This window comes from Oxyura jamaicensis, chromosome Z, assembly GCF_011077185.1.
Source record: "Oxyura jamaicensis isolate SHBP4307 breed ruddy duck chromosome Z, BPBGC_Ojam_1.0, whole genome shotgun sequence".
Lineage (NCBI taxonomy): Eukaryota > Metazoa > Chordata > Aves > Anseriformes > Anatidae > Oxyura > Oxyura jamaicensis.
The window spans coordinates 65,694,892-65,721,390 of NC_048926.1; the positions used below are offsets into that span (position 1 = coordinate 65,694,892).

The window sequence follows — 26,499 nt, forward strand, 5'->3', positions numbered from 1 at the left end:
CTTTCCTTGGTGTGTGACCTGCCACCTGCCACCATGCAACGCCAGGTTGAAATTATGCCATGAAATAGAATGTTTTTTTACTTTTCTACTGTTTATTCTACTATTGCTTTACCAAAGTCTTTGCTTCATCCCCAGGAAAAGCAACTACAAAAAAAGTCCCAAGTTATTTATATCGTGACAGTTGCTGGAATCTGTAAATGTAATACAGACTGATGCCATATATACACAACACACTTTACCACATCATTGTGGTATACAGATGAATATGAAGATTGCTCTAAAGTTACTGAGCAGAGACTGAAGGAAAAAAAAAAAAAAAAAAAAAAGTTTCATGTTAGCATTCTAATATGTACCACACAGAGATCAAAGGCAGAAACTGAAAAGTCCAGATTTGTACAAAATCTAAGGCAGTAATGACTGCATTCCAGTAATGTATTTCTTACTCCCAGTTCATGCTATTTAAATGAGATTAGGCTGGAGATCAAGGATTATACCTCTATATGATTAATTGTAAAAAATAAAAAATATAATAATTTTTTAAAAAGAGGAAAATCTACACGAGTTCATAATTCAAAACTTTGGGGTTTCATTGTAACCATGATCATTTCTGAATTTCAGAGTTCCTCATATATCCCTTCATTAGCTCTGGCCAGTGATGCAGCCATCGACCACCTGACCATGTGTTTTGAGAAAAAACAAAAAGTTCTCCCTTTGCTTGCAAACAACATTAAAATAGTTGCTTTCATGTACTTTTTCTCCTCCTTTCACTCTCTAGCATATAGCAGATTCACTACCGTGCTTTCATTTCTAGCTTTGGCCTTGAAATGTACAGACTTTGGCAAACAAAATACTTCATAGTCATGTAAATGTACCCTGTATTCCTTGCACTAGTCACAGAACTTCACCTACTAATGTCTTGGCGGAGCCTCGTAATTTGTGGGCAAATCAGAACTTATGTTTTAGGGACACCTTCAGTCTTGCACTTAAAGGAACAACCACCCACTTTGGTAAACCATTTAAAAGATTATATGCCTTTAGCGTTCAAAGCCTGAGCCTCAAACTGAGTTTGAATTTGTGACGTATCAATTTTGTTTATGCAAAAAGCACACAGCTCTATTCTTGATGAAGCAAAGAGATAGCTGAAAGATTCTGAATACCTACGTTATGCCACATACACCAAACCATTACAAACCCACAGTACTGGACTATATTTTTCAGTATCATGATCAGTGATCTTTCATGCCGTGTTCAATCAGACTAGGCAAAGCAACATACAAACTGCAGCTCTACAAATTCACCTGTTAATCCTGGTCTTTATTCACACAGACTAAATCCCCTTTTCTCACAGATCTTCTCAATTACTCCTTTACAGAGGGGACTGCATTACCAGGAATACATTTACAGACTGACTGAAAAACCCTCTCAGTTGTATCTGTATCTCATCTGCCCATAACGGTCACTGCTTTTATCTTCCACTCTATTAAAATCACAGGGCAGCAAAACCCAAGTATTTTCCCAGCCAAAAATAGCTGACCAAAAAGTTATCCCTTCTTTCCTGTCTCAGCCACCTGCTCCAAATCCTTTTTTTCCAGCATGAGGATCCTGGCATCTCTAATTGTATCAAATGAAACAAAGTGATATGCACAGAAAGAAACAAATGTTTTCAGAGCATCTGAAGAATCTGAGTTATCTAAGAAGGAAAAAGATTTATTTTAAAAAGAAAATTTACATTTCAAACATAGACAACATTGTAAAATTGTCTGGAGCTTCCTGTATGTAAACCAAAGGATGGTTCATGCTGTGGCATGCATGCTGATCTCTCCTACTGTAAAACTGAGGGAGAATGTTCACATAGCCCTATTCTTTCTCACATATTCTCTTTTTCAAACAGTTTCTATGGAGAAATACTTTTTCAGTTCTGCTTTTCAATAAATCAGCCCTCCAGAATCTTCCTGGGTAAAACCAAATTCTGTCTTGAGCTCATCCACTCAATCAACGAGAAGAACAAAGGAAAAGAAAACAGGGGGCATTTTTGTAATTCTTCATTATTAACCAGGTTCTACTGACATTATTACCACAAAGTTTGACCCAGCACTTTTCTGTACATCAAAAAAACACTCATGCCTCTAAGCAGAAGCAGAGGTCCACAGTAATGCTACTCCTGAAGCAGGGGAAGTTGTAAGAGTGTGAGGGGAAAGCCAGCTAAAACACTCAAACCATTTCTTCTTTTCACCACCAACAAAATGCTCGGATTGTCATGCTGCTTCTTAACCTGTTGGTTGTTTTTGTTGTTGTTGTTTTTTCCATTTTCTGAGCCACACTGGATCACTGTAACTCTGAACCTCCCTGAGGACTACTCACAGCAACGAAACTTCAGTCCTGCCCTAAGAAATCCAGCTTACAGCCCTGCTCCCTCTTCTGAATAAACGTCCCTTTGTACGTGGGCCCTGTCAGGAAGCCGCCCCCTCCTCTGGCAGCGCTGGCTCCCCACCGCCCGCTGCCCGGCCCACGCCACCAACGCCGCGCGAAGCCCGTCGGGCCCGGCTCGCGCCTCGCGCTCGCTCTTGACAGGGAAGTGAGCAGCGCCGAGCTTATTCCCAAAATAATGACCTTTCACTTCTCCCCCAGGCGACTTCCTCTTCTGTTGAAAAACACAGCACTTCCAACTCCAAAGAAACCCTTCCTCTTTCGATACCCGACTGTTAGCGCCTTGAAGCATGGCTTCTCCCACTGATCAGCGCTCCACGCGCTAGGCCATGGCCAGGGACGGCCAGACCTCCCTGCTGCTCAACACCTGGGATATTTCATGCCCAGCGAAACCCACAGGACACCAAGTCACCCTCCCTCCCCTCTGAGCACCTAAAAGTGAGCAGAAAACTCTTCCTCCAGCTGAGGACACGTCCCCGGGGGTGCTATGGAGCCGTTGCCCTACCTTCCCTGGACTCGTCCGCCTCCACGCTCATGGTGCTGTGGGCAGACACGGCAGCCGAGGTGCGCCCTGAGGAGCTGCGAGTCGACTTCTCAGAAAAAGGAAAAAAAAAAAAAAAAAAAGCGGGGGAAAGAAAAGAGAGAGAGAGAAAAAAAAAAAAGAGGGTTGGGATTTTAAGGGGAAAAGTCTGCGAATTCAGCAAATCACAGCTCAGCTGCTCGGAAAGGATTCCGCCCCTTTCAGAGCGGCACACCAGCCGCCGTCTGGAAAAGCAGCAGCACCTCAGCAAAACTCTCACTTCCCTTGCCAGCAGTTGCCGGTTATGCATTTCATTCTCCCCAGTCTCTAGAAAGGGTGGAGTTTTACTTGTTACAGCTCGCCAGCGGGGTATGAGAAAGCAAGCACAGGAGACCAAAAACACCCTGGGCGAGGAACGGCGTGTGATCACAGCAACTGGCAAGCAGACTGGGGATCTGCTAACTGGGGCAGTAAAATCTGATTTAAATCAGTTACTTTTTAAGCTGAAGTTGTACATTTCAGCACCGGCTGCTATCTGGGATGAGTTCTGTAGTATCTGTAATTGCGCCGACTAAAGCAGGATGACTACACAAACGCTCAGAGGATGAGGAGCAGCAGCAGCCCTGTTCAGGCAGCTCAAGCTGAAGCTAAAGAATTTTTCCCTTCTTTTAGACTGTGTCTGATGCCAGCCTTCCCAAAAGGTTCAACTCAGTTCTGCTCCATGGAGAAGCTACCTGATGGTTTCTTTGTGCCCACACTCCTGTGAAGATCATCATCTTCAAATATTGCTCCATGCTGTTCTACAGCACAGCAAGGGAGCAGCCGTCTCCTGCAGCAACCCCCCACCTGGTCACACAAAGGATCAGCAGCAAAAGCGGTGGGAACTATGTGCAAGCCTATTTTCCTTTTGGCACAGTCTACAGTACAATCACTGTTAGAAGGAACTATCTTTTCCTACTTATTCATTTAATTTATTTTTAGTGCAGCCAACAGGGCAAAAGCAGAGCAGAGAGGCTATTGCTCAGACCACAGCAGAGGCATACTTCTTTCCAGAACAGCCCCAACTGCACGGCCAGCTCTGAAGCAGAGCCAGCTTTATGTGGGGACAGCATTCCCTCCCACCTCCAGGAAACAGGGCTCAACGCACACCTCTGTAGGGCTGCAAGGGTCTTGGTGAAAGCAATGCAATGAACAATGAGTGTGCATGTTCCTGGAGCCTCATCAAGAAGAAATAAAGCATACTTCAAGATGAAATCAGAAAGCTGTAAGCCACACAAAATTGCGGCACATTCAAAAATAACAGTTAAAAAAATTAAGCACTTCATTTTTGTAACGTTCAGATGTATTCATTAAAGTTTATGGGAACATTGTAAGTAGGAGGGAGGGATGGTTTCGCAAGTACAACACATAGTCAGGATGGATGGTATGAACTCTCTAGCCATGGCCCATTTGCTGTGTGGACCTGGGTAAATAATACTTCCGCATGTGAGCACTTCTTGCGCTATTTTGAGTGATTTTATTCTTGATAAGGACTGCCTTTTCCACTGTACTTCACCTGTGCCTACAGAAGATCTCATTTTAAAGGCACTTGGCAATGCTGAAAATTTCTTGCTGACAAAATGTACAACCCCATGGGTCTCCTAAGGTTATTCTTCAATTCTTATTCTCTCTTCCGCAGGCCTCTTTGCCTCCTGTGATGTAGCAAAGTACAGCAGTTGCGTCCCTCAGAGCACAGAGAGTGAAAACAAATATTGTCCTATATGAGGTCACTGAAGAAAAAGCAATTACAACACTGGACTAACTAAAAAAGTCATATTTTCAAATAAATATATATATATATATTAAAAAAAAAAAAAAAAAAAAAAAAAGATTACTCCTCCACATCATTCTGCTCCCTGAACACTGGTTTGGGGTAATTACTGGATAGTAGACTGAAACCAGCCAAAAACCCCCTCACAGAACAGAGGAGGAACAGGAAGAAACAGCATAAGCCAAGATGAACCGCAATAGCCTTTGGGGTCCTTTGATTACAGGGAGAAGAGAGATCAAGAGGCCAGAAAATAGCCTGGTATCAAGAGCCTTCCATGAGCAGATTTACACAACAGATGTCTTTCAGTATTTTAGATGACGGACAGGCACGGAGAGATAATGAGCTTTGCAATTGAACTGAGCAAGTTCTGTAAGTTTAGATTTCTGAAATCTCTCAGGAACTTCAGAGCACTTAGGAAAAAAAAATAAAATAAAATAAAAAAGAGAGAAAACCATGAAAAAAAACTTACATTTTTCTTTCGTTTCTTCCCTAGATCGCACCTCCTTCTCTGTTCCTCACAGCTCCTACAGGGTCTCCATTCAGACTTTAGAAATGATTTTGTTTTCATTTTGGGTGGCACACTTCTTAAGGACACATCCACCAGCTGAAAAGACCCCAGCCAGAATTAAAAGAGTTTAGGTAGGTAATCTTCCGATCTTGCATTAAACCGTGACTTCTAATGGCACTAGATCATAAGGATATTATCATTTTCAGAGTCTGCAACCAGCGAACTCCAGTAAACTTTATTAAAGTGTCTGAAAAAGTAACAAAATAGGGCAGATAAAAATTAAGTAGAGCCGGTGGACAATGCCCAGGTATGGGACAACAGGATCTTCTCACCTGCAAGTAGAATCCAGACTGACTTTTGGATCCTCTGATGAGTAAACAGCCTGGAAGCTTAAAAAACCTTCTTTAATCATAAACTGTGCATGTGATATGGAGTGGTCTGGACAAAAGAAAGAATGACAAAAACTCTAAAAATAGAGTCAGGAGATATAACTAAAGGACAGACAATTTTCAGGGGAAAAACAAACTTACTTGCTAAAATGAAGGGCTTAAAACCCATTAACAAACATTCATTTGGCCAGGAACTACCTCGGAAGGGAGGCCAGAGTTCTCTGAAGAAAATTTTGTGGCACACACACAAAATCAGTTTGTATTCTAAATTTCAGTGGTTAAGAGTCTAAAAGCCACAAAGCTGGGAAAGACAAAGGGATGGAGTGAAGTGTGGTCAGTCCTTTACACACTCTCTGCTAAAACAACAACAGAAAAACACCTTCATTTGTAAAGAATAAGCTAACTGCCGACATTTCTGCAGATAATACTGCACGGTGAACAGGCACTAGCCAGCCCTTTGCTTATTTACAGAAATACACAAGGCAGTGTTAGAGGGTGGGTAGCCTTGGCAGCACATCCCCATGCGAGCTTAAATCTTGTTCATGTTTTGTCTTAATGCACTTAGACAGAAGCATTTTCTTAGTAGATAGGCAGGTGGCAAATATTATTACATCTCCTCTAGATATTTAAAATAAATAGTAAAAATAATAGTAGACCAAAACCGGTGCTGAAATTACTGCTAAGAAGATACTGAAGCTCAATGCTGAAATGTCATAAGGGACTGTAATGTTTTTGTTCACAAAAAGAAGGAAGCTGCACTACTACGTGAAAAGTATCAGGAAGAAGCTTTCAAGAAGAGGCAGCTGCTATGGAAGCAAGAATAAATCTCCTACTGCAAAAAGAAACCGCACAGCCATAGAACAGTTCTAGAGAAGGAAGCGGTAATGCACCATTTCAGACATTACATATTCATCGATTTATTTTTTTTTAATCTTCCTCTGTTTGGTTAATGTGATTAACAGTGTCTGTGATAACTTCTGCTATTCCAGAAAATCACATTAAAGGGCTTGCAAACCTCTATAAAAAAAAAAACACACACACACAAAAAAACTAAAAATAAGATCCATGACCAACTTTAACTCCCTGCTACAGCCAGAAATCGTTTTCTCATTATGAGCCAACTGCATGTCTTTTGCTGGCTATAACTGCACAGTTATTGAACCCATGTGACAGAACTGATATGGAACCAGAGGAAAGCTGGGTCTTCCACCCTCACTCCAACTGTTTGACAACATGAAGAGGTGCACAAGTGTCCTGAGAGAGTCACAACACACAAAACTGCAGGGCGTATTTCTTTGTGCTGTGTCAACAGCCATACCATTGAGATTTTCTTCCCTATGAATTGTCAAGGATGCGGTCAATGAGAATGTTGTGTGAGGAGTATGATGACCAAGTAAAAGTGTTGCATTACACTGTCCCACCTGGGGCTATATAGTGTTAAGTGACAAAAGTGTTAACTTTCCAACTACTACTACTACAAACAAGACTTTTCAAACAGCTGTTTTCTCTGTGTAAACTCAAAGGTGCCATACTTAAACGTGTAACCGAGGGATTATAGAAACGGCGCAGTTTAGCAATCATGCAGTAATATGAAAGGAAGCTTGCCCCAGAACCACCTCCCTCCTGTAGCCCCAACAAGTCATACCTATTTCTGATACAAAGGTTTCTGGGTGACCGATTTTTACCTTCTGGTACTAGTCCAGGGGAGTGGAGTACAGGCGTGTAACACAGCTTTTCATGCAGGACAAGCAGAACATGGATACTGCCCTGAAGTAGCCCATCTTTTTGAAATCATGAGAAACTGTGTGGTACATCCATCACTGTGAATGTGTTTCACCAGCTCTCAAATACTGTTTCCCAAACTGAAATAAGTTCGGCAGATCTGGTATGCAAACACTTCTGGAATACCCAGACATGCTGCCCTATCAAAACAGTAACAACACGTTTATGCAGTATCTCGGATAAAAGGTACAAGTCAGTATTTAATGGAAAAAGAAGAACTAACAGTTACACTCAGAAGACTGGAAGCCACAGTGAGACACAATTAGGAAATTAACTATAGCTATCTTTTCTGCAAGTATCTCCATGTTAACTTGTAGGTTTTACCAGGAAGATGTTTTTATAGAAGTTACTGACTGGGTAAGCAGTCAAAGACAACAAGCAGACACTTGACTTGCTCCTTTCCTTGGTCCTTTCCTGTACCTTTTACTAGTTTTTTTTCCCGGACAGGCAGACAATAATTGAACTGAATTTCAAGATGCAAAAATTTTCAAAAGGGTAATTTTTTTTTGTTTGTTTTTGTTTTTGTTTGTTTTTTTAGCTCTTCCCTGATACTGCAGACTGGCAGACAAGATTTTTGGCATCTCTACCAAGCCCTGAGCTCTTGCAGCACACAGTGAAAAGCTTCTGCCTCTCCCAGCAACTCCTCCTACTCCTCTCCTGCAGAAATGAACCCACCATGCATCCTCCCAGGGGCCAAAGGGTGCAGCTCTCACCTGTTGCTGCCACGTACAGACATCACCTGAGCACCGTCGCACACAGGCATCACCTGAATGCTGCTGCATGTGGCAGCACCTGGGCACAATGGTGCACATGGACATCAGCAGTGATGCACAAGGGCATCCATCACCTGTATGCTGACACACATGGACATGATGGACACAAGTTCAGTCATAGCCTTGTGAGACCTTTTCCTGCAAACTTCACGCAGGCTGTGCAGAAAGAATTAACTGGTATCTTCATCCTCGCTCCCTACATAGGTCCTCTCTTGTGTGTTTTTGCTATCACAGACAAATTAACACTGGTACATATAGGAGGCAGCGGACATCTGTCCCCACACTAGGGTTTGACCATGTCTCCTTTAGCTTGGGCCATCCTGCCCTGCTCCCCGTGTTGGAAGCAGCAGCTTCTCAGCTCACACTTTGTGTCAGAGCTGTCCAGTCCTCACTCTGACCAATATCTGGCACCAGCAGCACATACATGGGCAACTTGCTTCAGAAACAACCTGGAGCCATTTTTAATTATCCATGGTCTTGTTATAGGTACAAAACACTTCCTTCAGCCTCTCCTTCATTAAATTGAGACAGACCTTATTAACAGATTGTTTTCAGGTTCTTGCAAAGAACATGGCTAAAAAATCGAAGGTGAAACAATCCGAGCCTGTCTTCCCTGAGTAACTCAGGTTCTGCAAAACAGGACTGAGCAGGAACCTTAATGTCTAGCCTGCCTGAAGCCTGGCTGGTGCCTGAGTATTCAACACATACATGGTGAAGAGATCGGTCTGTATGTAATTAGGTACTGCCTCTCCATGAGTAGATAGCCATCACGCGTTAAGCACAGAGCAGCTATGATCAATAGCAAACCATCTACACAATGGCTTATGATCCAAGTGTGTGCAGAAACAAGTTTCTATCACGTGATGATTTCATGAAACAGTGGACTAGAGAAAGCTGTATATGCAAATTCTTTGACTGCTGCCCTAGTTTCAAATCTCCAGCACGTTTCAAGACACAACAAGGGATCAGGAGCAGACTGCTACAAGACAACCAGAATAACCAGAGAAAAATCTGGTTGCAAAATCAAACACTATCTGAAATGCAGAATCTGTGTTATTTTTCATTTCTTTCTTTATACTTTTTTTCTTCAATAGGCCAGCAGAAAACAAAACACCTGTGCACTAGCCAGATTATTTCTGGAACATGAGAAAGAAGGAGACATTACATGGTATCATTTGTAAAGTATAAAAACATAAATGTAATGAACTGAAGAGACAGCTGAGTGACAAATTAGCTTCCCTTTCACAGGCTTACAAACTCTTCCCACCTATCTTTATGCAGTTAATGCACGTGTGTAGCTAGAAAGTAAAAGGCACCTGGATTCATTTCTGCAGAAACCATTTATTAACTGCTAGATAATAATTCAGAAGAATCTTCTTGGAATATAGATAAAAATGTAGGTTTCTTTTTTTGTAGAACTATCACGAAAGAAAACTCAGACAGTAAAAATATTTAATAGGATTAAAAATATACCAGCATATCAGTATTTTAATTGAAAGCATGCATAATGCCTTCTGTGTGCAGTTCCACTGTTTATTTCATTAGCATTCAATCTCATAAAACTTTGCTGTCTTGCATATTTGTTTTCCCAAGGTTCAGTAATAAAGACCTTGGATTTCATTGGAAGAATCATATGTTTCTTCCAAATACCTAAAAAAGAACTCTACTCCTACAATATTAAAAACAGTCCTGCACAGAACATTTCCAGGGAGATTTTTAAGCAACAGCTCAACAGAGCAACAGCCATCAACATGGAGATTTAATTTATAAATAGATAAAAACTGTTAATCCTCTACTAAATGCTGTTTGTGACACTTCTGTTGAACTTAGAAACAAAGGGAATATTATCACCAGTTATTAGTAACTGCTTTATTTGCATTGTTTGTTTTTATTTTCTACATCAACCCTTCACAGAAGAGGTCAAATAACTGAGAGGCTGTGCCAGAAAGCTCAATTGAAGTAGCCAACAGCACAAGTATTTTGTGAGTGTGTTTTCTGGCAGCAAAAAGCATTTCTTAAAAGGCATAGGGTAAGGAAAGGTGTGGGGAGAGGGGCATGGAGTTACAGAGAAAAATTAAAGTGTCAGTTTTCTTGCAACTTGTTCTGCTTTCAGTTCTGCACTTAAACAGTTATGCACAGACATTCAAATTAGCAAACCAAGAAGCTATTTTAAATTTATTACCTAACCGAGAGGTAGAGCAATAACATCTGCAGTTGTGTTACTTCTATTATTGCAAAACAGAATGCAATATGCTCTGTCTGGCAAGAGTGCAGCAAAAACAAACTCCAGCTCTTATGCAATCTTGCTAATTTGTGTTTTAATATTATTCTACATTAAAAAGAGGGCTTTTGTTTAGCAATGCAATTTTAATAGCACTGTTTATATAGTTCTGTAAGTGAAAGGACTAGATACAATAACCCATCTGTTGTTGCTTTAGCCAGACTTTACTCCTGATTTCTGTTTTATTATCTTCTATCATAAAACACAGATACATCAAGATAATCCAGACAGTGATTAGGTCTTGCTTGCTGTCAGAAATGCTGTTTTCAGCATACAGCATGCATTCAGTGTTTTCATGTAACAGCACAATTCTAACATCTCAGCTATCTATGGTGCAGAATTTTTAAACAACTCATCTTCATGCACATAAACCACATACTAGGCTACCGGTTTCATGTTAGGCAAACTCAGTCCACGGAAAGTTAGAGTGACAAAATAAACCAAAGCATTAGGAGGTGGAATCCACATGCCAAACATGAAAAGGGTGTATACCAAATATTTTGGCCTGATCCTCACTGCATTATTCCTTATCGTTAAGCCCGTGCTTCCCTTGGCACAACGGACCTCAGACCAATTCTCATGATAATGCTGGTGCCACTTGTTGAGACACTCACAATACTTCCACCTACTGGGCAGACCCACAAGAGGATCCTCTGGTGTACGTTTCTATCATGTGGTTAACAAATTATAAAAAGTCCGGCCCCAAGCATCACCAAGTGATGGCTTCTTTATTATGCCTGGTATCCAGTACTTCGCGCTGTTCTTCTCTGCTACCCCTTTGCTTTCCTTCTTGTCTACTTCTATGCCCTCTTCCTCAGTATCCCTTCTCCATTCCTGCCAGTGGTTTCTTGAGGTCTTTCCATCCTCTTGTTTCCAAACCTAGTGCCAAATGAACCCGCTCCTGACTGCTGGTGCATCTTTCAGGCAAAGCAAGCAAAGCCCAGGGCTTCATCACAGAGTAAGCTGTGCAAAAGTATGTCTGAAGGCCTGGTTTGTGGCCCGCACAAGGACAGAGCAAGCAGAGGTATAAGGTGACAAATGGACTGAAAACATGACCACTGAGTTAGGGACAGGAAGAAAGGCAGTGCCGGGAAGCAGCAGGTAACACAGACGCTGGCTTCCATGTGGATGCAGTAAAACTCACCTTCCAGAGGCTCCCCACCTCAGCTGTTCTGCCCCGGACAGGAAAAGGGGCAGCAAGAGGGTCAGAGGGGATATGCACAAAAGGCCACATGAAAATGAACACGCTGGACTAGTATTACACAGAGACTTGTTATGAAACTTGAAAGCCCTAGTAGTCTCCCCTGCACAGTGCACCACGTCCACCTGCGCAATACCCACAACTCTGTCTCTGTATGTTCAGTGCTGACGGCCTGAGAAGACAGCAGAGAAGTAACCACCTCACACACGGCAGAGATGTCTCCGCAGTGCATATCTTCCAAACGTGAGCCCCTGTTACAAACATGCCGTCTGAGATGTCCAGTTCCCAACTGGTTACAACAGCTGCTTTTGAAGTGCCGCTGCCTCTACTCGGGCTCTGTCGTGAGGAGCTGGGGACATGTCTCCACCTGGCCTCCAACCACAGCTGTCCCGGCGAGCCTGGTCAGTGCCTGCTGCAGCACCACAGGATTTTGCAGGCGTGCCTTTTAACCTCCCAGACCTCACCAACCCACAAACTTCTGAGATCGGAACTCTGAAGTATTTCTGTCGCCTTGGCTGCAAGTGTCACGTTGCACAAAATGGGTAACGATGCATCGGCTTTGCTGCAGCCATGCAGAAACCCTGCGCTGCTGACAGGCGCCGAGGTACCCAGCAGTTACCACCTGCTGAAGACAAGGTTTCCGTGCAGAAAGTATCAATTTGTCTAAAGCAAACATGCTGAATAATATTTAATGACTTGGTCGCTGTCCACAGAAAGGCAATAATCAGTTTGGTAAATGTTCAGAAGGTCACAGAGGACGTGACAGTAGTCAAAGACAGAGAGTCGAGGCTAGCCAGCTGTCTTTTGAAGGCCTTGCGCCAAGGACTGCAATAGTGGTGCAGGTTTATATCACCGTTTCTCCAGATCTCACAAATCTAATTTTTCCTTTACAAAGAGCATGTGAAGATCGCTACTGCCAATGCAGCTATTCCAAGCAAAAGGCAGCATCGAAAAGAATGAGACAGCAATGAGGAGACCCACAGGATCACAGGGAAGAAGTGCAATCCTCCTCCAGTCTGGTCAAGGGGACGGCAGATCTGGGTTAGCTTCAAGACTTTTATCACACAGAAAAATAAGCTTCCCAGAAGTAGCTCATGATTAGATTCTTACAGAATATTTGTGTTAGTACGTGACACCGCTGACTTTCTTTCTGAAAGAAAGGTGTAAGAGGAAATCTGAGTGAAAGAATGCCAAACATGCTGTCATGGAAAACCTCTGCATCAGAAATATAAAACACACAAAAGTGTCTCAGATTCCCTAGATTACCAGAGAATCAATATGCTATGCAGAGACCAACAATGTCACCACAAACCATGAGAAGAGATACTTACCCCAGATCTGCTCTCAGCAAGACAAAAGACAAGAGGTATTGCCAGATACTTATGCATCAAAACACAGTGCTGGAACGCTTGTAATTAAAAAGGGTTATTTTAATTAAAACCATAAGATCTAATATTACAGAGCCAAAAGTCAAAGAGAGCTTGAAAACAGAGTGCCTGAAGTAGTGTTAAATATAGCGTGATTTAAACAGTGCTTCTGGTGTTTATGGCTAATATGGCACGTTTTTCTTTTTGAAAAGGTATTGCAGTGATGCTGACAGAATAGAAAATTGGATATTAGCTTAGAAATTGAAAGTTTTTATTCACATAAAAGCCTCATACATATGGGAAAACACATGTCTCTGTTTGCAACGGCTGTGTTCCAGTTCCAAGTGAATGATCCAAGTGTTTTGCTAATACGTAATAATCAAACTATGTCCTTTTTCTTTCAGACGCCAGTCGTTAATCATGCAAACTGTGAAAACTCCAATTGCATATCAAATAAAATTTTATCTAGATAAAATTTCAAATCAAACAAAACTAAAGAATATCAAGCTAAGAGAATAATATCTTTTTAGTTCAAATTTAATTAAAATAGATTAAAAGAGGGAATTAAATGGATATTAAACCTAAGCAGAGTTTGCCTTTAAAAAAATTCAGTTTAGCTATAGTTTACATTCACGATCCAGATGTACCTAATTATGTGGTGTTTGTTCAGAGAACCATATTGATTTCTGCATGTTCCAAATAGGTTTTAAATCAGTTTACTATTTGCCTAAAGCTTAGACTGAAGCCACATTAGGAATTTGGAAAAGTACTTGCAAGAACTGGATTTCTTTGGGGAAGTCATTAATTACGAATATGCTGAACAATAACTGAAAAAAATCAGTTCCCAATACCTCCATTTAAAAATAAAAAAATAAAAAATCATTATTTACAGCAGCCTTAGATGAAAAATTTTCAGCACTTGCTTATCATGGGCTATGGTGACACTTTCAAAACTAAATCACACTTAGGAGATCAGCACTGCAGGCTGGTCCATGTCCGAGTGACAGTCTAATAAAGCATAATCATCATCTTCTTCCTTTCTGTCCTACCATTCCAGCATATGCAAATGGCGTCCACATAAGGAAGGTTCCAGTTGTAGCTAACCTTTCCTATTTATTGCTTGGATAGGACAATATTAACCTAAAACAACTCTTTGATTCTTTTTTTTAAAACTTTAAGTATCTATGTCCATAAGCTGTAAATCCTGATTTACAGCTCAAAGTAGGCATTCCTCTCACAAAATAAGGGCTTTGATAATTTCTAAGCTAATTATGACGACTGAAAACATATATTTTGCTCATTTTTCCCTACATTAAACAGACCAATGTTAGTAAGCACTGCAGGCAAATTTCAGGTGTAAACTCTGAATAACAGGTTAGCACTACACTAAAAACTCAGGACTGGGTTATGATTGATTGCCACAAATTCCAGATTTAAAAAGCTCAGGAATTCTTGCTGGAGTCCAAATGCATTTGTTTAGTAAAGTATGTCAAACCCTTGAAGTATTTTATCTACTTCACAGGAAATTCATACTTCAGCTCTCAGAATGCTTTGACAGTAAAAATAACCAAGTTTGTACTCTGGGGCTTGGCCAAACTGAATACCACTTCACAGGGTTATTCCAAGACCTTCACAAACTATTTCAAGTATTGAGTTTCAAAAAAGAGAGCTGAATAACATAATGTGAATCAGACCTCTTAGTCATTTTGCTCAACTTCTTGTAGCTGAAAGCTGAATTATGGCCCAGCCTTAAGATGGTTAACTCTTCAGGTGGCTTCTCTGCTGGGGCTGTCTGTGCTACTTAAAGTCTTAAAGGCTCAGGACTTTACAGCGCATTTGCAAAACCTGAGGCTCAGTAAGTACAATAGTTTGTGTACTTGACCATGGTGGAAAATAAATGGGGAGAGAAGAATAAAGGCTACCCACCCCTTCCACCGCCAGCGGCACAGGTATGGTTTGTTCATGTGGGACTGAGCATGTTGATTAGAAATCCACCTAACACAGCTGAAAGCATTGCACAGAGTTAAACCCTCAAAATAAATAAATAAATAAACAAACAAATAAATAAATAAAGAGGCCACATTGCTTGGAGTGGCAGAAAGGGAGCAGTGGCTCAGAAGGAGCGGCTGGGAGCTGCGCAGCACAAGCCCCTCTCCTCCCATTTTGCAATCAGCCTTGCAACAAGCACCTGCTCCCTCCTCGTGGGCAGCATGCAATATTTCCAGTCGTGATCTCTGCCACCGACTCCTCCAGGTCACAGAGCATCTGCTGCTGGTTTGGGCCAGTACCACCAGGTGGCAACAGCGCCCTGACAAACGCAGGTCTCAGCATTGCGTTCTTGTTCCCGCTTACTGGGCAGTGCAGGACCAGCTGCACAGCGCAGAAGTCGACCAGCTAAAGGTACGCCCCCAAAGCAGCATTTCATGTTGGAACTCATGCAAAAAGGTTTAAACGTGCTTTATCTCTGCACTCTGGAATGGAAAATGCTGCGAACTGAACACTTCTGATGTAGCAGCTGCCACCTGAAAGCAGGCAGCCGCAGAAAGTGTCTCTCAACCATTTCCAACCCCAATCCTGGCTACGTTTGAAAAAAAGACTCTCATCTGATGTGCAACAGGGAGATACAGGCAAGAAGTAACACTCCTGCACAGAGTTCAGCCACCCATCACAACCAAGGGATGCCATGGATGAGGGCTGCACACACAGCAGTCACGAAGGCTGCAGAACATCCTGAAGTGCCACTCCTTTCTTTCCCTGTGTCCCTTCGAGGAAAAGATAAAGTAATTCTGGCTCAGGGTAGACTTCTTTTGAATTGAATAGAAACTCAAATGGTAGAGAAAGGAAGGTTTACCCCATATCGGACAATAGTAGCCCTTTCTCTGTACATTGAAACAGATTATCTGGGGGGAACACCCCTATAATATCTTTTTCTCAAGTATTAGTCACTTTTTTTTTTTTTTTTTCCTAGCTGTATGTCAATTAAAACCTAAGCGTACCTTTTTTAAAAAGTTAATTTTTAGTAATACAAATGCAATTGAGGACAAATTGTGATACTCTATTTTAATCAGTGTTGGGTAGAGACATCTGCCTATTGTGCCTTCAGATATCTGAGAAAATAAAAAATAAATAAACATATATTTTTAATTTCCTGGTTGCCGCAGAACATTACATCCTAAATGAATCTACAAATGCTTTCATATGCCGCATGAAAAAAGATGAAGCAGGAATTACCACCACTCAAAACATTCCCATCACATTAGACAATACTATTCAAGCCAGTAAGATTTCCCCTGACATCTTGATCCATATTTAAAGCAAGTGTAGAATTATCAATTTGCCATCTCTGAAAGCGAAACGGAAGAAATATATCTCCATCATTTATCAAATATCAGATACGACATATTTGTCTTCCCACAACTGTGAAACTGAAAGAAAACATTAACTGAAAGCAGTTAAACAACATCTTTTCAGCAAAAAGCTCATATGTTCATTTTGCTACGTAGCTGTCCCATTCAAACTGGATTTTCATATCTTAACAAGCTTACTTGATCTCAGCGCAGTTGACTGTGGGTAGAAAACAGCAGCAGATGAGGGGGAAAGCAGAGCTGAAATGTAGCATTATGAGGTCAGGCTACAAATATATCTGACTCAAAGCTAATCCAGTGCCTTCCCAAAACAGATCATTCCAACACCCACATAACAAAACTTATTTTTAACATCAGGAAAAAGCCAGCAGAAGCTTACCTGACGGTAAACAGTGGACGTGTTTGGGCAACATGATACTAAAGTCATCATGTTTCCGTGTTTCCTGAGAATTTGGCTTCATAGTTCTCTATGTTTTTTACTCCAGTTTGTAGCACAATTGCCATTTGACCTTCAAGCTTGTGACCGATTCAAGATAGCTCTTCAACTGCCACCGCACAGTCTAATTTCTTTTCAAAATTCCTATGGAATTTAAACATAGCAGTCTTTGCATGTAGACATATGGAACTCTATAAGTAGGCTTATCAATTCACCAAACAAAACAAATCAGGTTTTAAAGAAGAGAAAAAATCACTGCAATATCATAGGCTTCAGAAAAAAATAAATAAAAAATAAAATAATAAATCCTTAGTTACAGGATTTTGACCCTTAGTTACAGGATTTTGGTATTTCAACACTAAACAGATATGAGCAAAATAAAAACAATTAATAGTGAATGAATAGGGAAATAGTGAGAAGAAACAACGATCTACTGCATTAAAATATATAAAAATCTAATGCCAATCAATAAATATTTCTTAATGTAATACTGTTTGGAAGAAAATGTCAAAAAGTTTTTTAAAAAAATCATTAATCCCAATTGTATTTTGTAATGCTAGTTTGCTGACAAACTATGCTGCTTGGCTTGCAGTTGTTAATGGGATGCATTTTCTTATTTCTGATTTTTTTAGAAGGATGCAAACACACTCAGCATGAAATGTTGAAATTTTAAGTGTTAAGGATGCCAAACCATGATATCCCCTGCACGACCGGCCCACAAAGGTCCCTTGGAGCCTTCCTTGGTGACTTGTGCACATACACACAAGAAAAGCACTTGTGGGATAACAATTACCCATTTGTTTTCCCAGGTCCTTTGATATATGATATATACGGAGTATTTACCTTTCAAAAAGTGTTACGCACCAATGCCACCTCCTTCTTGTGTTAAAAATATTGCTTTAAAATTCTTTGCTGAGCTGTAGGGGTACACAGATCAATGTGCACACCAGAAATAGCTAGTAGTTCCTAATGCTTATGCTAAGAAACTCTGAAACTAAGTAATGTATTTGATGACCACAGAGATTTAAGCTCATCATCAGATCTCTAATTCAGAGCTAGTAAAAGCGCTTAACCAAATGGTTCCTAAATGAAATCAGAACTGAACTGGGTTTGAGATACTCAGCCCTGACTGTGGCTTGAAAGAAGAATCTGTTAACATCTTGAAGCTCAAATCCTCAGCAGAAAAACCACAGAACTGATACCTAGCCTGAGCTGATGTGTCAGCACCTATGCATGTTGAATGGCCTTGTTTCAGAGGTGAAAGCCCCAGGCCACATACCGGGGTTAAAAAAGAGGCACTGCATCTCCATTTGAAGTGAGATGCTTTGCTGCAGAGAGGAGCCGGGACCTCACATCAACTCTTCCTCCTGGTGCTTGGGCAAGCCCTTACCTAACCTACTGATGGCAGCGGAGGTAGACAGCTCTCTTCAGGGGTGCATGCTGGAATCCCTTGGTGAGTCAGACAGCAGTGCTTTCCTCTCCAAAATTCCCATGGCAAACCCCTCAGACATTAAGGAACACAGCTGATCTCACACAGCACTGGTTTTACAACGTAAAAACACTGTAATCTCTGGTAACTACAAATACTAACTCTAAAATTGGCTGTACAGGGAAGTTAATTATTCACAGGTGTTTTATACTAAAACTCAAACAAGACATAAATGTTATTTTGGCTAAATAAGATGAATGTAACCATATCTTCTGTATCGGAGGAGAACTGCCAACACCCAACAAAGAAATAGCATCTGGTTCTACACTGAGCTAGAGACTACCTGCTGATCAGAGTGTCTGATAAGCCTCTGTAAGAAACAGGGTTAGAAAGAATACAAAAGACAATGCTCAGGTAGTGACAAAAATATGAACTGTCAGTATCTGTGAAGACACTTGCTAGGCTACTGTTTAATTGCATTTGCGATACCTAATAACCCCTCAAAAAATTAAAAATGTATTTCTATATTTACATGTGTTTCAGGATTAAAAAGTTGCTGGGGACTAATCTCATTTTGAAAATTAAGAAAGTTATTTTTAATCCAAATTATTATTTTGTATGTTAATACTCATTTAATATATTCAGCATCCTACCCCAAGCCTGTGCTATCATACTGATTTGCATAAACTACAATTTACTATAAAATAAGACAACATATGTATATTATACAACTGTCTACCTGGTATACAGTTCAGAAATATTCCTAAAACATGCACATTTCATTCACAGATTATAGTGCTCTCCATATCCAGCTCTGGTATATTCCTAAATGTGTATGTTTACAGTGATTGATACCTCAAAGAAATTTGGTCCACTTCCATCACGGCTGAACATGGCTTGAGCTGATGGGACAGGGACAGGGGATTTGTTCACATCTCTTCCCTCAAGGAGGAGATAAATAGCTGGAACACACTTCCACATTCTCAATTTCTTTATAATCTTTGAATCTCAAAATCAGACGACAGAAATTGAGGAAGAAAGAGAGCCCTTAATGTGGATATAGAAAATACATCTGGAGTAACCTTCATCGACTACCAGTGAGAGTTTATGAACACTCACCCTTTTTATCCTCTAGAAAGGAATAGCAGAACAATGATGGCTGCAGCCTTGAAAGGCTCCTTTGCAGTAGACATTGATGCCTGGTTGAGATGCCCTGGGGCCCTGTATCCGTGATCAACGGAAAATACTAGGGAACCTAATGGAGGCCTGACAGGAGGACACACGGTACCATAGGCTAACACTGCATTTAAAATTGATAACACATCTCATGGGGCTGAGAAAACCAAACACATGTGGCAGAAAGAGTCCAGATCACAAAAGGGGTAGGATTCTAGAATGGAAGCTGTCCCAGCACTCCAGGCATTAATTTCTGGACATTTTTGAAGAAGAGGGAGAAATACTTGGTAGGAATGCACACAACAGACTGAGGGAGGAAGAAGGCATCCAGTTGTCATCCTAGGAATCACTAGGCTCAGAAACAGAAAAGTCATCACTTCTTGAAGTAAAAAGAAAGCCAGACCTTAAGAATTTGCTAATCTAAAATGTGATGCATTGAACCTTTGTTCTGAACCTCTCACTAGTAGTTCAGATCCTTAACCAAACTCAGTTATCTTGTAAGGTAACTGTCAAAAGGTCAATGACTTCGTCACACAGGAGAAAGATCTTAATGCCTCTGTTTATGTGATACATTATAGTTGTTAACTGTCAACAGTACAGCAAGACAGCTGTAGACTCAGGGGAAAAACGTTAGACACTTCTCTGTTCAAGGCAGAGCTCCTGTGCAGCACTGTACAGACATGCTGTGCCTGAACCATCCAAGTGCACTGCCAAGCTGAGGAGAGTGAGCTCCTTGTTACCTGAATCTGGACGGACAGCTCACCAGGAACACTGTACAACCTCCCACTGTCCGGAGAGAATTTAAAATTCTCAGCAGAGCTGCTGAGTCATCTTCATGCATCGTAGATGCCTTGCACCCATTTGCACGGAGTCTGGCATGAGGTATTATGTCAGTTGATGGCATCACCTGCTCCCCTGTAGTTGGCAGGTTGTCATAACCATCAGAAGTGATGTTCATGATGATACAGGTGCTAATGAAATGGAAAATGTAGTCTGTGTCTAAATAGAGAGAAAGAAGAAATAGAAAAACACAAAACTGCTGGCACACACTCAAAGATGTTGTGGTGAGATACAGCTGGAGGCAAAGACAGGAAGACAGTCTCTATCAGCAACATCACTGCTTCCTTTTCTGAATATCTGGATGTGGGTACTGTCATACTGTTAAATAACAAGCAGAGGCTGCGGTTCTAGAGAAGGGTAAATTCTGAGTGAGCTTCTTTCAGACTGCAGAGCGCAGCCATCAAATTCTCTAGGTACTTGCTGGAGTCCATGACTGCTGCACCTCTCGTACAGAGAATTCAAAGCACAAAGATCGCCTGTAACAGTAGCGCAGTCAGCTTTCTTATTTGAGAAAAGGGAATTGTAAGCATCAAGACTATTGAATATAAATGGACAAGACTAAGTTGTGACAATACCTTTGAAGAAGGACCGTCAAACTGCGTGAGGGCAGGTAGGCCCTGCAGAAGGATCTGGGTAGGCTAGATCAATGGGCCAAGTCCAACCACACAGCATCCAACACAGGTTACGTGCCAGGTCCTGCACTTGGGTCGTAACAACCCAGTGAAATGGCATAGATCTGGGGAAGAGTGGCTGAAAAGTTGCCCAGCATTAAAGGACCTGGAAGTGTTGGTCAACAGACAGCTGAATGTGAGCCAGCAGTGAGCCAAGCTGGTCAAGAAGGCCAAGGGCATCCTGGCCTGTAACAGAAACAGTGTGGCCAGCAAGACTAAGGAAGTAACTGTTTGCTTGTATGCAGCACTGGTGAGGCCACACCTCAAATACTGTGTTCAGTTTTGGGCCCCTCACTACAAGAAGGACATTGAGTTGTGAAAGTATATACAAAGAAGGGGCAGTGAAGCTGATGAAGGGACAAAACAACAAGGCTTATGAGGAGTAGCTGAGGGAACTGGGGTTGTGTATTCTGGAGAACAAGAGGCTGAGGAAATACCTCACCACTCCCTACAACTGCCTGAAAGTAGGTTGCAGCGAGGAGGGTGTCAGTCTCTTTTCTCAGGTGACAAGTGATAGGATGTGAGGAAACCGTCCCAGGTTGCGCCAAGGGAGGTTTAGATTGCACGTTAGGAAGAATCTCACCATGGAGGGGATGACCATGCACTGGAACTTGCTGCCCAGGCAATTGGTGGAGTCCTCGTCCCTGCAGGTATTTAAGAGATGCATGGGCATGGCACTAAGGAACACGGGTAAGTGATGGGATGTGGCAGGTCAGGCTGATAGTTGGATCTTATGGTCATGAAGGTCTTTTCCAACCTAAATGATTCTGTGATTCTAAACTGTTAGTTTTGACAGAAAATAAGTTAAATTTACTATGCTAATCTGAAGAGTAGCTAGGAAATTGAATTTTTATTACAAAACACAAAAAATACTTAAGAGATTTTTGCCAAAAATCCAGAATAAAGATGTCAGTTATTTTTTAACATCAACAGCAATGAGGGAAATGAATTGATAAAGTCACTGAGTTATGCAGTAAAACCATGTGAAAAATGCATTTCCCAAGTACTTCATATAGGTAGAATATTCCTAATTTCTGACATCCTGCAGTAGCCTTCCACAACCTCCATAGCAACAGAGAAACCAGGAGAACCCTGAGAGCCTCTGTCAGATTCCTCAGTCTTGTCACCACACATTTGAGCAACTTTAGTAGAGATCCTGGTCCTCCTCCACCAGGGATAAGTCTTTACTGCTCCAGATTTCCGCCTCAGGGGTCTGGGATTTCTGAAGGCCAATCCTACTGGTAAAGACAGAGGCAAAGAAGACACTGAGCACCTCAGACTTTTGTTTGTCACCAGTTCCCCTGCCCCATTTAGTGGCAGACTCACATTTCCCCTAGCTCTACACTAGAAAAAAGACAAATTGCTTACAGCACTAGAACCCCCCCAGTTAGTGCATTGTTTCAAAGTGAAGGGTTGGCTGGGTGATCAAAAAGTTCTGGTTACTGGGAAGCATACACATGAGCAGCTGTTGTCACTGTGAACTTCAACTTTTTTGAAATGCAGCTTTGCTAAGAATTACATTTCATCCCAAATGCTTGAAGCTTTCCTCACTTTAAGTAATCACTTGTCATTATAAAGAGCAGCTGTACCAGATCAGACCAGAGGTCAGTTTTGCCAGAACTCTGCCTTCAACAATGGCCAAAAGCAGAAAGAGCACGGGACATCTACAGCAATATTGCCACCAGCCACCCTCACGAGCAGACACACCTGAGGCAGGGATGATCTGTAGATAGTCATGTACAACATAGCAGAACTTGAGCAAGAATCAGAACTACTAAGAAATAAAATAGATACACACTAGAAGTATAAACAGGAAGGATGAAGAATACTTTTAAAAGTTCATAAATCTGTAACAGGAAATACATTTCATAACTAATTAGGCTAAAGCTTTTAGCTCGTATAATGTGTAAATAACAGAGGACAACATCATATCAATCACTAGGGATATGACAACATTTACTTAAGGTGTTTACATAGGAACTACTCGCATACTCAAACATCAGTGCAAGTTCTTTCATATCTTCACTTAACAAATGTTTTATACATTATTTGCTGAATCCAGTCACAGTATCAACCTATCTGCATTCCTTAAATATTACTACTTCGTGGAATTAAGCAGAACTATGTATTAAGGTACTAGATTCAAATATATTATTAGACTTTAAGGACTTGCACTTAATTTGTTTTAATTCATTGTAATTAAGAGTCCTAGTATATAGGACCTATCTACTTAAATTGTAAAAGTAAACCTGAAATTAAAACAAAAGGTATACTAATTAACATCATAGATCTACTTTTGTTCATTTACATCAGAAAAAAAAAAAAAAAAAAGCTACCAGAACTACTATGGTCTCATCTTTCTCTCTCTCTCTCTCTTTCCTTTTTTGCTTTAAAGAGAAAAACTAGTCCAGGAACTGTCGTGATGTTATATATTAACTCTGAGGGCTGAGGACTGTGCTGCAGTTGTTACATCTGTCTCACTCCCAGCTGGTGATTAAGGACTGTGGACCTCAATAACCTCACGATGTTTGTCTTGCAAATGCATATGAGAGGCCCCAACAACCTCTCTTGACAGGCAACAAACAAACCTGGATTGAATCTGCTTGGATCTGCTTTTTAGAAACAGCATTGCAAAATAACGCCAGGTTACACGGGCTCTGTGGAAGTTCAGTGAGTTTCAGAATTCCCTGGAACAGATACAGAGATGACCCACAGTGCAGTGGAGCATACAAGACACTCCAAAATCTTCAGTTGAAAATGACAAGCAAAACAATTTCACTGAAAGCTTCTGTTTTACCATGAATTTCTGGATGATCTTCCTGGTAGGCAGCCAGGTAAACCATTACTTTTCCTACAAACCCAGTGCTGTGCTTCAACTAGCTCTGTGACTAAGGACTCCAAAACGTTTGTCCCCGTAGACAGAGTTGTGCTAGTTTAAACATTCTGTTCATAAGGAGCAAAACTGTTAATCATAAAAATCCATAAACAGCTTGTGAAGAAATCTGCCTGTTCTACGGGAGAACTCATTTTATTGGGCTTGTTAACCTGAGCTTTTGAGTAATACCATGCACACATACTATCAGTTTGGAGGAGGGCACACACTTAGTTGTTTACAACTGCATCTATGTTAGTATGTCCAAATCCTTCACAACAATGCACTAGATAAGTAAGGAGTGTATTTTCTGGAAGTTTTACATAGTCAGTTGGATGGTAGTTTCCAAAGATACAACAGATACTGATCTAATTCACAAAGCTTTTAACTGTTCCACTTGCATTTCAGCATTTTCTTTGAACTATAAGACAGTCTGAACAACTTCTTTCATAATCTAGTAGAAGATTTAGGATTCCACATTATTGTGGTTGTTTGTTTAAATCTTTAAGATGCACTCTTCCAATAGTATTCTATATGATAGAGGGAAGATGCAAATTATTCTTGTAATTTTACACCATAGCCACCACAGCACTGAGCAGATCACATCAAATAACCTGTATTTCATCTTCGATTCAGAAAGCCATCATGTAAAATAAAATCTCATTTAAAGAAATGACAGTTGTTTTTGGTTGTGTTTCTTTTTTTTTTCTTAATGTAAAAACATTTTACATGATATATACATTTGACTATAACAAAGTAATCTTAGGTGAAACCTACAGCCAAACAGGTTTTCATACGTAAGTTAGCTTTGCTTTGGTTTTGCATATTGCTTCATTATTAAAAAAAAAAGACTTCCTCATTAGATGAAAATAATTATTTTCCTTTCTCTTTATGATGGTAACAGAAGTCATTTGCTGCTGTATACTTCATAGTATATAATAGAGGGTAAGCCATTCAATTTCTTAGCAGAATGATATGTTGCAAAGTTTAACAATACATTCATCAGCAAATAGAGATACGGAAAGCACTGAACGTGTAAAAGAAGGATTTGAACCCGTGGAAGAGGTTAAGCTTCTTTGTAATAATAACAATAATAAAAGAGCTAAGTGTAGCTGTTAGAAGATTCAGATATTTCATTCATTGCATCTTCCAGCAGCATTAAATTTTAATTTAATGAGGCTTCAGATGGGAGGTTTGAGGTCAAGGGGAATGAACTGATAATTGACAATAAGCTATTGAGAAGACCACTTAGGGCATTAAAATTTAATCCTTAATTTGGGAAGTAAAATTAAAATGTTTGCTGTATAAAGACTTGAGTAGATTCTATCCTGAGTAGACTTTCTGGATTTTCAGATCAAAGTTATTTAAGATGTACCCTTCTTGTTGCCTTACAGCTGAGTAAATAGATCTGTACTGGGTCTGGCTGGGATGGAGTTAACTTGTTTCAGGGCAGCCCCTCTGGAGCTTCGTTTTGGATCTGTGACCTAAGCTGTGGGTAACAGCCGTATTTTGGCTCCTCCTGAACAGGGCCTGCATAGCCTCAAGGACATCTCAGTTTCGCCCTGACCAACAAGGAGGAGGCTGGGAGGGGATGCAGTCGGGACAGCTGACCCCAATGTCCAGAGGGACATTACCGACCACGTCATGCTGTGCTCAGTGAGGGAACAGGGGTGGCAGGGAGTTTTTCCAAAGTAACCTTTGCTCCAGGACTGGCTGAGCACCAGTCTGCTGGTAGTAAGGGATGGCTTCTGCAAACACTTTTATTTATTTATTTATTTATTCTCTCCCCTTCACCTATTAATCTGTTTTTATCATGAGGTTTGTTTCTCACTTCTGCCCTTTTTCTTCTCTCTCTATCCACAGCAGGGAGGGACTGTGTGGGCACTTAGCTGCTGGCCAGGGTCACCCCACCACAAGAAGGAAAGGCCTAAAAGCTCCATTAGCAGACACCAATTTTATTACTAGCAGTACACACCACCCTCTGGGACTCTGCCGACATCTCAATTGCTTTTCAGCATCTGCTGTCTCTCTATGGCATGCATCTTCATTATTATTTTTGATTAATGAATTTGCGGCATGGAAGATCATGATTGTTATTTTAAAAAGAAGAACAAACCCAGGAAAATCCCTCTTAAAAAATAGAACGTTTTGTCACCAAAAATAATTCCTGTCATGGCATAATTTTGATTTTACATGAGGAAACTGGCTGTGTGAGTCTATCAAGCAGCATGACAAGCATGTACATTAATATCGCTTCTTGTTCTTCATTTCACCAACTACATTACACATCTTCTTGTTCACTTTCTACCCAAGGATATCAGATGATCAGAAAACATTACTTAAGTTTAATTACAGAATACATGGTTTAGATTTTCACTGCTTGCTACAACTGTGTGTGCAGTTGTAATCTGCCTTCTTGACTTTGAGCTACCATCAGTAAATATCTAAGCCTGCTCAAGACTGTCACGTAAGGAATCCTTAAATAACATAACCTTCAGCTATCTCTTAAAGAAGTTGGAGAAAGTACTGAACAGCAAAACCAGACATCTATGGCTAAAAAGCTTTCAACACTCTGGTTCAGCAGATAATCAAATACAACTATAACAGGGAAGCAAGTCATAGCATCTTGGCTTCTGTGCATCATCTTGATTT

At 40.8% G+C, this 26,499-nt stretch overlaps 1 protein-coding gene across 2 annotated transcripts in view; it reads right to left on the reverse strand.

Annotated features, from left to right (window-relative positions):
* The window catches only part of TNFAIP8 (TNF alpha induced protein 8), a 64,925-nt gene that overhangs the window by 17,944 nt on the left and 20,482 nt on the right, over positions 1–26,499 (reverse strand). The window contains exon 1 of one of the 2 annotated variants that reach the window (XM_035310539.1): positions 2,933–3,237. The exons of the other annotated variant lie outside the window; for it this stretch is intronic. Within the exon in view, the coding sequence (XP_035166430.1) occupies positions 2,933–2,963 (31 nt within the window). The 5' untranslated portion in view covers positions 2,964–3,237. Of the gene's footprint in view, positions 1–2,932; positions 3,238–26,499 lie in introns of those variants that run through there. 2 annotated transcript variants of the gene reach the window in all.